Here is a 14914-nt window from a genome sequence, read left to right on the forward strand (position 1 = left end):
GATATAACACAAATCTGAATAGCCCTTTACTTTTAAAAAATGAATTTATCAGAAATTTTCCTCAAGAACACCCGGACCCAGGTGGTTTCATTGATTAATTCTTTCAAATATTTAATGAAGAAATAACATCAATGTATAAAAACTCTTTTGAAAGTAGAGGACAAAGGACAGTTCCTAACATGTTTTATTTATGAGAATAGCATTACTCTGATACAAAAACTTGACAGATATTACAAAACAAGTAAAAAGTACAAACTAGTACCCCTTATACTTAGAGACACAGAATTTAAGCAATATATAAAAAGGATAAAACATTATGACCAAGAAGAATTCCTCTGAGGAATGCAATATTGGTTTGAAATTTTAAAAATCAATATAATTCACTTCCTTTGGAGAACAAAGGAGAAAAATAATCATTTGAATAGATGTAGAATACACATTTAACAAAATCCAGCACCTTTCATGATTAAAAAACAATGAACCAACTGATAGGGTATAGAAGGAGTGTTCCTCAATCTAATCTATAAAAGACCTACAATTATTGTCATAGTTAAAGTACTGATTGTAGTGTTTCAAGGATTGGGAACAAAACAGAGATGCCCACTCTTGCCATTTCTATTCAATATTCCCGTGAAGAAAAATGAAACAAAAGGTATAAAATTAAGAAGTAAAACTGTCTCTGATTGCAGATAACATGATTGCTTATGTAGAATATCTTAAGGACTCTACTAAACAACTACAAGAACTAATAAGTGAATTAAGCAAGTTCTCAGGATACAAGGTCAAAATATAGAATTACATTGTATTTTTATATATAACAGTTACAATCAATTAAAAATGAGATTCAATAAATAGCTCCATTTACATACAATAGTGTCATGAATAGAGTACTTAGGGATAAATTTTCCAAAACAACAGGCAGTACCTCTATACTGAAACTATAAAATATTGCTAAGAGAAATTAAAGACTCAAGACAATGAAGACCATTGTTCATGCATTGAAAATTGCAGTATTAAGATACCAGGGCTTCCTAAAATGATCTATAGATACAATGTAATCCTACTCATAATTCTACAGAGAGGTTTTTAAAATAGAAGTTGACACCCTGATTCTAAAATTTATATGGACATGCAAAGGACCTTAAATACTTTAAAAAATAGTTTTTTCCAATAGAACTTCTTGCAGAGATGAAAATATCTTTCTTTACATTTTGAGTTTAAGTAAAGATTTATTAGACAGCTCATAGCAAATAATTACATAAGAGTACATTAGAATTAATTAAAAATTTTAATTTCTCATCAAAAGTCAAGATTAAGAAAATTGAAGGGAAGCCACAGACATCAAGAAAATACTTGCAATACAAAATATATCTGACAAGGGACTCATTTCCAGTTTATACAGAGATCGCAATACATAAAAATACAAATCAATGACAAAGACAACCCAATTTAGAAGTGGTGAAAGATATAAATAGATTGTTCACAAAGAAGGTATACAAATGGCCAACAAGCACAATATCATTAGTCATCAAGGAAATGCAAATTAAAACCAAAATGAGATACTACTACACACCCACCTTCTAAAATTAAGAAGAGTGACAACACCAAATGTTGTCTAAGATGTGAAGCAACTGGAACTCTAATACTTAGTTGGAAGTGTTAAATTGTATGTCCATTTTTGGAAAAATCTGGTAGTTTCTTATGCAGCTGAACTTATATCATTACCATGTGACCCAGCAGTTCCACTCTTAGGTATTTACCGAGGAAAAAAATGGTGAAAGCATGTCCACAAAAATAATTGTATAAAAACGTTCATAGAAATCATTTATCAACATGAAAATGGATTAACTGTCATATAAACAAGCAGATAATTATACAGTAGAAGTAGTGTAATTAACTATCCTGGTTTGGCCAAGACTAAGAAGTTTTCTGGGTTGTGGGCCTTTCAGTGCTAAAACTGCAAGACTCTTGAGTGATCTAGGAGTTGGTCACTCTAATTATTCACGTCAGCAATACAAAGACCTAACTACTGATACATCCAACAGCATGGATGAATTTCAGAACATTGTGCTAAGTGAATGAAACCTACTAAATATTTTATATTCTATGGTTTCATTTATATGAAGTTCTAAAGCAGGCAGCACTATGTTGTGGTAAAAACAAAAGCAGATTATTTGTGTCTAGGGTTTGGGGAAGGGGTATGAGGGAACTTTCTGGAATAATGGTAATGTTCTCTATTTTGGCAGCAATATGATTTACACAAGTGTACACATTTGTCAAAACTAAAATGGTCGGTTGAGGTTTCTGTCTATCTGCATTCTAAAAACCTGTAAATGAATATTGAACTCTAGTTAATGACAGGCAAACAAATGTTAATGATATGTGTACTAGAATGAGTGTAACTCTAACTTGTCAAGTATGAAATTTTTTTTAATGGCATATTATTGTCAGAGATGGAAGAAGGCAGAATTATTCCTTGTGGATTGCTTCTGAGTAGAATTGTTTGTTATGGCTATTCATTTACGAAGATTTTCTTTACCTTCTAACAACACTTTCCATGTTGCTAGTTCCCCATTTTTTGTTTTGTAATTTTCTGTTTTGCAGGAAGAATTTTACTTTGTTTTCTAAATCAGTGAGCTTCTTTTATTGTTATATGTATGTAATTTGGCTGCAATTTCGTTTTAATAATTGCTTTGGTATCACTGGTTTTTGCTCTTTTCTCACAACTTGTTTTTAAAGTTTTTACAGTATTTACAAGTATAAGCAGAGTCTCTCATATCATAAGATGTCCTTTAAAAGTACTACATTTTTTAGCATCTTATTTCTTGAAGCAGTGACTATGTAAATTTGTGGTTATTTTAAAGGATGATAATGCTTAGAATATTCTGACTTTTCTCATTAACTTTTCTTTAATAATGTACTTTTAAAATTAAGTCTGGATTAGTTTTAGATTAGCTATTAACATTTTTTGGATTCACAAAAATAAAAATGCACATTATAAAAATTTACCCTGTATTTATAAAAATTTTAAGATTGCTAGAGTTTTAGCTCTTTTCACACACACATACTTTTTGTTAATGTGAGTGGGTTAGCTCAAAGAAGGTACTCTATTACTATTCCAAAATCTTTTAAGATATTTTTCATCTTTTAATTCTTTTTCTTCTTACGCTTCTAAAATGCAATGGTCTTATAAGGAAGTTATTTATAATAATGGTTCTTAATCCTACTAAACCCACTGCAACCTTCTAATCACAAATATTTTTAATAACCTGTTTCTATCCTGAAATTAATAGAATGTTTAACCTACCTACATGTATAACCTCAAAAATTCAGTGTCATTACCCTAATTGCAATAGAAAGAGGAAATAAAAGAAGTGATTAATAAATATTTTAACAGTAAATTTTGCAGCATAATGTAGTACTCAGATTGTATCTATACATAGAAACTGTGAATGGGACCACTACAAATGCATACTGTTACATGTATATTGCATTGGTGCCTTATATACCACCAGCAGTATTGCTGCAGTTTGATGATTTTCTGAAATATTTTACCATTCTTGACAAAGTTCTGAACAAAAGACGTATTTCCCTCAATTTACATGTTTATATGTTTCTGAATATGTTGGCATTTAAACTATGCAAACATAAACTTTGTATGTATACTATAACATAATTAGGTTTTGACTCAGATCATTAAAAACAGGTTTTTCATCTTTGTGAATGTCCAAGAGGACAATGAAAAGTATGAAAGTCATCTAGCAGCCCTGGCCCTTGGGTGCAAATGCCATCCTTGTCCCTTAATCTTTGTAACAACCAAAACACAACCTTCCAAAACACCAGATTGGGTGTTTTGCAATGTATTTCTTTGGCAGTTGTGTCACTTCTCAGAATAATGTTTTTAATGCATAAGATAAATAGGATTACAATATAAACCAATTGCATTGAAATACAGGTCCCAGGTTAAGTAAGAGCCCTGCAAAAGTTGATACCACTCTCCCTTCCCAATATACACACTCCAGTTGAGAACCACTAAGTAAAATGGCTTTCTATATTTGGGGAACTGGTGAAAAGCCTTAGTATTATGGATTTGAAAGTACACTTGGTACCTATATCATTTTATATTCAGCATAAATTGTATCAATAGGGGACTAACATGAACTAATAGAATGAAAAAATAGCATAGGAACTGTATTTCTATTTTTCTATCTTATTGGAAATTAAGTGTGTCAAATAGGCTCATACTTCTTCTATTCCTCATTCTTTACTCATATGACTAAACTACCTCTCTGATTAATATCAGTCATGGCTTAGATCTTTTGTCAACTTGTTTATTTATGCATTAGTTAAGGGAGTGAGGTAATTGTGACAGGAAAAAATCCTCCTCCACATGCCATTGAACAAGTTGACAAAGAATTTACTTGTATTAACAGGGTAGCTTAAACACAAGTGGTCCTAATAGTAGAAATTGTAAAGCAAGATAATAAAGAGTTTATTTCAAAGGTACTCACTCATCAGTGTTTTCTAGGAGTGCATTGCAACAGGTGGCTATACTATTATAGGTAGGTGACTAGCTCGCCATGACAAATGTGTAGATAATGATGTGATGATGATTTTTTTATTTCTTTTAGGGTATGTCTCTGTGCCAGACTGTTGTTGTAGGCTCTGTAGTCATTCTTCTCTATTCTTCAAGAGCATGTTATAATTTGGTGGTGATCACCATATCTCAGGATACATTAGAAAGTCCATTTAATTATGGCTGGGATAATCTTTCAGCTAAGGTAAGTACCTACCATGTATTGCCAATCTAACTATAGGATAATATAGTTAGCTTTAAGTACGGAAGTATTTTAAGTGATATTTACAAACACTTTTATGGAATCTCTAACTACTATGAATAACCATACTTAAAATTCTATGTTTAAAAATCCTCATTCAGATGTTGCACTTGAAATTATTCTTCAGAGAGAACTCCCAAAGGAGCATGTGTCTTTCTTTTTGTAAATAATACTAATAGTGCCATAAATCTATTGGTCATAAATGTATTTTACTAATTTTTAAAGGACTGTATTTAAATATCTATAGATAAATTGATTGCCTGTCATTAGCTAGTGAATATGGGTATGTCTTTAATTTGTTAGGATATAATTAATTCTCTCTTACCCAAGAAGTATATATAACCTAAATATTTTGTTCATTTTTAGATGTTTAAGTAATAACTTTTTTTGAAAATCCGGCATTACCAGTCTTGATAATGGGAGAGCATTCATAGTTCTTGGTTGCCAGATGTTTGCCATAGTAATTCCTAGTACTCTAGTTATGCATATTTATTAACCTTCCATCGTTCTCCATACCCTTCTTAAAAGTACATATTGACAAGGCTACATGTTACAGCTTTTATTTATGTTAATTTAACTTTGTACTGAACTTAAGAAATCCTGGAATCCCCTTATATCAAAATTTCAGTTACCTTTTTACAGAAAAGGAATTTTGGTATTTGACAGATTCTCTTCAGTCTATTTGCCACTCCTCTCTCCCTACATCTAGCGGAGTAGAAACAAACTGAATATGGAGTTTATAAGTGGAAGACCTGAGCAGCTTACATATTACATTCCTTAAGGTGTGACTCTGGGTGCTATTTGCCCATGGAGCAGCTGGAACCAGTAGTCTATTTTATAACCCTCTTCCAATTATGGGGACTAAAAATGAGATCACTCCATATTATCTGTATCTAAAAATGTTTTTATATATTGATGCATTGAAACTTAATAGCTGTTTCTTCTACTTAACATCAGTGCACTTTTATATCCTTTAGGTAAATATCACTACATTAGAAACCACAGATATGAAAAATCTGAGTTTTATGTTTGTATTTGATATTTTAACTTACCCTACTTGAAGCAAGTTAATTGTGGAGGGTGACTGATTATACATAAAAGAGATTTCAAAATTGCTCTGCCATGCTCTATTTTACAGGCGCACATACAAGACGTAACTGGAGAAGAGTATATAGTATTTGGAATGGTCCTCTTTCTGTGGGAACATGTGCCAGCATGGTCAGTGGTACTGTTTTTCCGGGCACAACGATTAAACCAGAATTTGGTAAGATATACTATTCCCTAATGCCTCTTCTTCTTACTTTTAAAAGTAATGGAATGTTTATAATGATTTTCTATTTTTGGCAAAGCATTATAAAATAGATCCCAACCTCCTGTTGTAGTTGAAAAGTATATCTTCAGGCCCTGTCTGGTGAGCTCATTTGATTTTAGTGTCGTCCTGATGCACCAAGGTTGCAGGTTCGATTCCCCCATCAGGGCACATACAAAAATCAGCCAATGAATACATAAATAAGTGGACAAAGTAATGTTTCTCTTTCTCCCCTACCCCTCTCTAGAATCAATAAATAAAAAGTTGTTTTAAAAAACTAAATCTTCATATGCTATCTAACACTTTTTTCCACAGGCACCTGCTGGCATGATAAATAGTCACAGTTATAGTTCCAGAGCTTACTTTTTTGACAATCCAAGACGATATGATAGTGATGATGACCTGCCAAGACTGGGAAGTTCAAGAGAAGGAAGGTATATGAAGTGAATTAATACTGAAGTAGATTTTAAAAAATCTAAGCTTTAACCCAAATATGAAAAAGGTGATTTGGTGATGTATATATCAATAAATAAAATCATTTAATATTAAAGCTTAGAGCAGTTATTAAACCCATGATAGGACCTGTACTATAATGATCTCCCATTGGACTCTAACCCTTGGGGGTAAAATGATACCAATTCATTTCAGGATCCCTCATTGGTTTGAAGCTGGCAATCATTGGTAAGCAGGAAGAAATACAGTTGTAGTGATTGTGTGTTTCCTTATCTATAATGCTATGCAAAATCCACAGAGAAACCATAAATAAAACTCTTGGGAACATTAGATGCCATAGGAAATATTTTTGTGACTTCCTTATTCCAAAATCATTGCAAATCCATACCGATAGCTGTGTGTCAGGGCAAAATGAAAGCCATAATACACACCTACATAATGCTTTCAGCTTGATAGAGCATTTTGTATAATCCTCACTTCATCTGGACAAGTTACATAACCCAATTTTTTAGCCTGTTTTTCATCTGTACAGTAGGAATAATAGAACCTGTAGGACTGTTATGAGGATTTAATGAGTATGTGTATGTATACATAATTCTACATGTGTATACCAAATGTCTTAGAGCCTAGTATATAATATGCACTATTATTTATTATTACCTGGTAAACAGGTTCTAGTTGTGATATTTACTCATTCTTTTATATGATACAGAATCAAAGGTATTAGTTAAAGTCATTAATTTTATAGAAAGTCATTGTGCTATTTCAATATTTGATACTAACTGTATTATAAAATTCATTGAAAAAACTAAAAATGCCAATGTGACCTATTATATACTGATCACAATCCTATGGCTTTTTCTTTTGTTGTTGCAGTTTATCAAATTCACAAGGGTTGGGCTGGTATGGCACCATGACAGGGTGTGGCAGCAACAGTTACACAGTCTCTCCCCACCTGAATGGACCTATGACAGATACTGCTCCTTTGCTCTTTACTTGTAGTAGTTTAGATTTAAACAATCACCGTGGCTTATATGTAACACCACAAAACTGACAGCATTTCCAAGTTGTGATTCTCCAATTGTTTTTCATGAGTGTATATATTCAACATGCTTAAATGCCATCTACATAAACATTCCATTATCATTTGCAACTGAAAACAACACCTGGAAATGTGGCTGTGTTCAGCAGAGGACACGGCTATTACTTTGACCTCTTCATAGTAAAATGAAGTTAACTGGAACGTTTGAAGTGGGAGAAACAAGAGATTAGATCTTACGGCACTTGATGGCCTCCATACATCCTGACTTTGGAACATCAAATGCATATTTGCATATTTGCACTTTTATCTTTGTTCTGAAGAGTACACTGCAGTACCCAAAGTCATAACTCCAGTGTTCACCCTGGGATATGTTGTTCAACAATTAGGAGGTGGTTTCCTATTAAAATTAAAGCCTGTATAATCAGCGGTGTACTCTATATGGCATTCTTACCCAATAAAAATTTTAGTGTGAAAAGTGCACAAAATTAAGGCATAAAAATGTATTATTCTTTTAAAAATATGCTAAAAACATGTAATCATTTGAAGATACTTCTTCTAAGCATGATCATAAAATGCCAACTGAAATTATTCAATCATTTTTTAAATGCTAGTAAACCTTAACAGTTATGAGGAGCAGTGTTCTTTGGAAAGCCACAGTTATGTCTTCAAGAAGAAAGTATACCATTGAAAATTATGTGGCTACTTTGAGTAGAACTGGTCAAGTGGTTATTTTGTATGACTAAAATATATATAGTAGCTTAAGCATGATTCTTCAAGAAAGCAATAGTGGTTTTTGCATAGGGAGATTTTGGTAGAAACTTCTTGGGACTAAACAAGTTTACAGATGCATTTAAGAATTATTCACAAAATATACAATCTTAGTTAAAACATGATTAAATTTTCAAAAGCATTTGATTTAGGTGAAACAAGATATAGCTGATTTTACCTAAAAATCAGGATTGTCCTCAGGTAAATTAAATCATGATACATAATTGCAGTGAACTCAAGTGCAATACTTAATAGGACATAAGACCTTTAGTTTTCACATTTTTCATCTTGTATATGGGCAAAGCCAAATTATATTTAATTTAAATTAATTCCAGCACTAGATAAATAAGCAAACTGATATGAAGGTACTAAGTAGGTAAGTATAAAACCAGTGGTTAACAATATTGGAATACTTTATGAATTATATTGAAAATGTCTTGAATGTCCTATCTCAAATCTAAAAAAAATATATGGTAGGCTAAGGTAACAGAATTTTAAAATGCACTTTCTACCAGTGTCTATATTGAAAGAAGGAGATGCTGAATACCTCAAGATACCAAGGGAACAGGCACCATTGGAAAGTTGTCACAACGTACTTAAAGACACCTAACTTTCTACAATTGTCTGCTGATCTCTTCCTTTAGAACTAGAACTATGACAACTGTCTTTTTCTGTCTCCTACTTTGATTAGAAAGTTATGTTTCCTTTCCACTCTTGCTTAAAATAGCTTTCAACTTTTTAATAATTGATGCAGTAACTCCACAAACTATAATGGTAGGTGAAACCCCAAGGAATAAATGAAAACTTTAATGCTTTCCATCTTTTGGGAGGCTGGTACACAGCCAAAGAAACTTTCTTTAAATCATAAAACAATGACTGAATTCAGTCAGAAGCATACATCTGTAGTTATGTTTCTTAGGTTTATTTGCAAGGTCTTATTGTAACCAAATTATTTAAAGATTAATAGTACAGAGTTAATCCTGGTATTTACATGACAGTGTATTATGCACCTGAGAATATTGATTACAACTTCAGTTGATAGATTTCTTTTCAGAATGCCAATTATTTATTTTTCTAATGTTAGGTATCTAATTTCTATAGCTATCTGAAAAAATCTGTTTTCTTGTTAATCTTTGGGTTCAAATAAATTTTTTTCCTAGTAAGGTTTCCCTAGATAATGTTCCTATTTGACCAGATAAGCAAAGACTACTTTTAACAAATATTTCAGATAAAGAAACTTGGTTCTTTCAGATGCATTAGTTGATTCTTCCAAATTTGAGATTTATAAATTCATTCTTATCACAGACTAGGATACCTGAATTCTTACATTTGTCTCTTTATACACATCTCCCACAATACATCACCAAAGACAACAAAAAATAAGCTTCTGGCCCAGTTTTTGCTTGAAAATTCCAAAGCACTAGGAGCACTTTAAGTTTGGTCTTGAAAGGAACTGTTTATAAAATCAAAGGGCTACCGATTCCCTGTTCATCCTGCACTGAAGCACATGATGACAATTTCAAACCTTCCTTTTTGGTTTATTAATTAGAACGGTGTGTTTCATTGCTTAAGTGTGTAATTAATTCTACAGTGATTAGCAGTACTTGTTTTTATAATTTCATTTGGGTGGCCATTAATTTTGAAACTCTTACCACTCATTATAGCTGGTTGTAATTTTATGGAAGATGTAATTTATAGCTAGTGGCTTTTTTATGCATAGCTGACTTTTTTATTGTTTAACAGTGTTTCCCAGCTATATAATCAGTTTCAAACTGGTTGTAAAAGTATAGCTGTGGCCAACGAATGTATTTATTTGTTGTCTCACTAAATTGTAACAAAACACTCCTGTTAAAATAAAAGTGTTTGTGCTTTTATTTGGAGGTCTGGTTTTCTTAATCTTTCTTAACAAACTATACCAAATGAGTTTCTCTTTTATAAGAATAAGAACCCTAGTGCTACCAAAGAAAAAATAGAAATTACAAACATAGTGTACTGTTTGAGTTTATAATTACACCTAGTTATCATGTCCCTTAGTATTATACACTAATTTCATAGGAAGTGCCATACACTTTACTTTAAAATAACAATACGACATTAGATATAGTACATGTTTACTCAAATATTAGAAACTCTCATATAAAATAATTTATAACATCTCTTTCCATTCCCTTAGAATCTTAAATAGGAATAAATTTATCTGGCCCATAATCTTGGGCAGCTTTTCTTTGATTATTTAAAAAATTCCTCACTGATGTTACCTTTTCCCCTGAAAGAAGAAGTCTTACTATTTTTTCCATAACAGACCCCTTTCATAACCTGCCAAAACCATACTGCTTTTGAATACAGTTTCAGGACCTTTACTGATGTCCTAAAGTCCACAAATCTTTGGGAGTCTACTGACTCTTGCTGTAAATTTGGAGTGAAATTATGACCTCTAATAAACCTCTAAAACAAAGTTTTAAAAGCAATTTATTCAACAAACATTTATTAAGTGTTCATATGCAGAAAACTATGCTGTGGAAATGCAAAAATGGATCAAGTTCCTTTTCCTGCCCTTGAGGAGCTCACATTCTAGTACAGGAGGCTTAAAAAAACAAAAACTATACAGTACAATAAGTGACACAATAGAGGTAGGTTGTAATTGCAGTGGTAACACACAAAAAAGGAAGTTAGTTGTGGCCCTCCTTAGATGCAACAAGGAAGATTTCACAGAGATGATGCTTTTGCTGGGCCTGCAAAGATACATAGAAATTTTCCAGGTGGGGAAGGATAGATACGGCACTTGATGCAAAGTGTACAGCATGCACCACGGTGTGGGGGGACTGACCATGGTGCATTGGAAGAACTCTAAGCCCATTTTCTCAGAACATAGGGGTTGGGGGGAGTGGGACTGGGAGACTGCATCAGAGAACCTTGTTAGAGCGCTTCTAGAAAACCCACTCTGGTAGCATCGTAGAGCAATACAGAGGACACAGGCTGGGTATAAGCAAACAGGTTAGGGTACTTTAGTTAAGAGCAATGAATATGGGAAGACAGTGATGTAGCAGAGAGATGGAAATCAAATCCATAGCTCTTAGACACTGATTGGATCAGAGGAAGATGGAGAAGAGGAGTGAGCCTAGAGAATTTGGATGATAATGGTTCTGAATTTAACCAGAGTAAGGAACATAGGCATAAGAGTAGATTTGGGGGAGAATGATTCTTTTAAGAAATACACACTGGTATCTTGGAGGACAACCAAGTAAAGGTTTTTAGTAGATAGATGAATGGAGAAGTCTGGGCTAAAAATAAGGACTTAGAAATTATTGAAGTGGAATTACCCAAAAGTGAGAAGTGGTTAAGAGAACAAGAATGAAAGCCTGAGGAATAACACTTAAGGAATAAATGAAAAGAAGCTAAAAAAGGAAGCATCCAGGATTAAGTGAAGAAATACAAGGAAATCAATGGTTTAAAAAAAAGATTTTTAAAGAGAGAACTGTCAAGAGTATCAAATGCAGAAAAAAAGTCAAATAAGAAATGCCTCGTGAACTGAACTGTGGATTTAGAACTGGGGTTTTAGACTTCAAAGGAAGAGATTGTTAAGGACTACAGAGCCAAAAGCCAGATTTTAGGTAAGTGGTAAGTGGGAGGTGACAAAGTGAAGATAAGATTATTCTTTCAAAAAAAGCTGGCTGTTGGAAAAAAGGGGTAGAGGCATGAGAGGTATACAGACAGATTACCATTTGAATCCATAAACTTTTATATATGGTGCTTATTTCATAGTCCTTTGAATCTCCAAGAGTATAGACTTAACTAGTAGCTTAAAGTCTTTCTTTTCCTGCCCTATTCAAATGAGGGGGAAAGGAAAATACAACACATTGTTATACTTAGTTCTGTGATTATTCATTTAAAATACACTGAATGTATATTAATACATTCATCCAACAAGTATTTACTGGATATCCACTATGTGCTTGGCACTATCCAGGGCGTAGGGACACCGAAAAGAAAAAGTATACAGCAGTGTAAAATGGCATTTCTAAACCGTTATATAAATAAACCCTGTTTTATTAATAATGTGACATCTCAACATAATTAACCTGCTAAGCATATAAAGAGGCACATAATTTTGAGGTATACAGTTTTTCCCCTACAATTATCATGCGATATAAATTCCTAAACCCCTTCAAATATTTTTGTCATTGAAGAGCTTCCACTAATGAATCCTCCTAAAATTACAGTTTAGTTTTAAGGAGAAAAAGGAAATGAACACAAAAAACAAAAAATTATATATATTATGAGTTTACAGATCAAACATTAAAAGGGCAGCAAAACTAAAAAACATTAGGTTAAACTGAAATGATTCCTTATTCTATTATAGTTCCAGATTTTTTTCTGAAATTATTTTTAATCATTCAGTATTACACACTAAAGTATGGAAGTTTCAAAGGTCATGATTAAGCAAGTATGAAAAATCAGTAAATCTGGGTGAGAGTTCTTTGTACTATCCTGAAAACTTTTCTGTAAATTTGAAATTATATAAAAATAAAAAATTTCTCCCAAATTTTACTCAGTATTAGGTAAAATATTATGAGAATAAATATATAAATCTATTCAATTTTCACAATGTATAGAAATCCCCTATGCCTTTCAATTTTCACTGTATCTTTCTACAAACCAAAACAAGCCAATCAAAATAGTAATTGTAAAAGTAACTTTTCTTCATACCAATGTATTTTAGGGTTGCCAGATAAGACAGGACTACCAGTTAAATTTGAACTGTAATAAGAAGGAGTTTTTTGGTATAAGTATTTCTCGAATACTGCATGCAACACATTTATATTAAAAACTGTTTATCTGAAATTCAAATTTAACTGGTCATTCTGTATTTTTATTTACTATTACCAGTTAACTTTAAATGCATTGAAGAATTTTAGGCTGTTAATTATGGGTTATTCATGAGCCTCCTTAGCATTTTTCTATTAAACACTTATCACAATGGCCATAGTTTTATTTATATTATATCTTACATAAAATTCTAGTTTGAGAGACTTAAAACATCATGTACTTAATGTTACCATACCTGAATTTAATAATCCTGATTTTATTCAATATCAAACTTCAAAATTTGTACATTACCAAAGTATAACTTTTACTCACAATATTATACATAGACTTAACACAATTAAAAAATATTTACTTAAAACAGTATGTCTCCTTTTACAAAAGCAGCTTTATAAAATATTCGCCTTAAGACTGTCATTTTTATGTCTTTGAACAAAATTCTACTTTTTGACCTCCATTGTCCAGAAACAGGCATATTTCAACTCCTTTTCTTTAATGAATGTTTTGTAACAAGTTCCTGAAGTTTTCTAATTCTTTCACACTTGTAGAAATTCTGTAACCAAAAAAAATTTCATTCAGAAACTATCTTAGATAACTTTTCTAAGTTATTCAACTTTGCATTTTTAGAGCATAAAAAACAATTTTAAATAATTTGTTTCAACAAACTTAAAGGTACATAAATCATTTAATATATTTTGATGTACTTTAGTTCTTTACTTGATGTGGTAAAACTAAGATAACATTCCCCAGGAATTTGTTACCTTTAAGTATTTATAACTTAGTATTAAAGTTTTAAATTACAGAACTACCAAGTATAAAAATGTTAAAATACTTAAGTATTTTAAGTATTTATAAGTATATTCATACACCTAGTGTTTGAAATATATAAAGTACATAAGCATTAAAATACATATTTTAAATATGCATGAGTATGTGAGTACTAAAAACTAATCAATATATATCTAGTAATTATAGAAAGAACCAAAGCTTTTCAACTTTAAAGAATGAGAATAGTAAATGCGTGATCAAATTGTTTTCACTAATTTTTACAAAAGGTAAAGTTTATTCATTATGTTAAGTGTAGTTTAGCTCTGCTCTCCACCATGAAAGATGTAGCAGGATACTCAATGAACGTAACTGTCAAGCTTCTGTGTACTAAAGGATAATTTTGAAGGTATATTATGTCGAACCCAAGATATTAAATCATAATTGTTAGTCCTTAGGAAATGACTAGCTTTTATAAATCTCTGCATTCTTACATATGACAGGCCAGAAGGAAATGCATCTATACTTAAATTTTATAATGTAAGTGGCCTGTTTTCAAGCTCATCTTCCAATCATTTTTATAAAATTATTTTTTAAAGAATTATTAACCTTTTTACAAAATGATGAATTCACAAAGAAATTTTACATGTACATCTATATTAGACAACATGAGTTTTTGCAGGATCTTTAAAAAATTTTGGGCAATGCAAAAAACTACTTTCAGATAATTAGAAAAAATATACAAATTTAGGAAGATGAATATTGAAGTCCAATCAGCAAATTAATCATGATTATAAAGGTCAGTAGGTACAAATAAAGAATATCATGTAATGACTGTGTCTACCTACTTACGGTAGTTCATAAGATCATAGAATTCTGCAGTGAGATAATTTTACCATAAAGAATATTCCTTAC

General features: G+C 31.7%; 2 protein-coding genes across 2 annotated transcripts in view; one reads left to right on the forward strand and one right to left on the reverse strand.

Annotated features, from left to right (window-relative positions):
* GPR137C (G protein-coupled receptor 137C) overlaps positions 1 to 9916 on the forward strand; it is a 45898-nt gene extending 35982 nt beyond the window's left edge. The window contains exons 4-7 of the mRNA XM_037054313.1: positions 4632 to 4781; positions 5977 to 6102; positions 6463 to 6581; positions 7477 to 9916. Coding sequence (XP_036910208.1) covers positions 4632 to 4781; positions 5977 to 6102; positions 6463 to 6581; positions 7477 to 7654 — 573 coding nt within the window. The 3' untranslated portion in view covers positions 7655 to 9916. The remainder of the gene's footprint in view (positions 1 to 4631; positions 4782 to 5976; positions 6103 to 6462; positions 6582 to 7476) is intronic.
* Positions 9917 to 10861: 945 nt separating this feature from the next.
* The window catches only part of ERO1A (endoplasmic reticulum oxidoreductase 1 alpha), a 45707-nt gene continuing 41654 nt past the window's right edge, over positions 10862 to 14914 (reverse strand). The window contains exon 16 of the mRNA XM_037054314.1: positions 10862 to 13787. Coding sequence (XP_036910209.1) covers positions 13727 to 13787 — 61 coding nt within the window. The 3' untranslated portion in view covers positions 10862 to 13726. The remainder of the gene's footprint in view (positions 13788 to 14914) is intronic.

Source organism: Sturnira hondurensis, unplaced genomic scaffold (genome assembly GCF_014824575.4).
Source record: "Sturnira hondurensis isolate 20B ecotype Veracruz unplaced genomic scaffold, ASM1482457v3 Scaffold0008196, whole genome shotgun sequence".
NCBI classification, from domain to species: Eukaryota; Metazoa; Chordata; class Mammalia; order Chiroptera; family Phyllostomidae; genus Sturnira; species Sturnira hondurensis.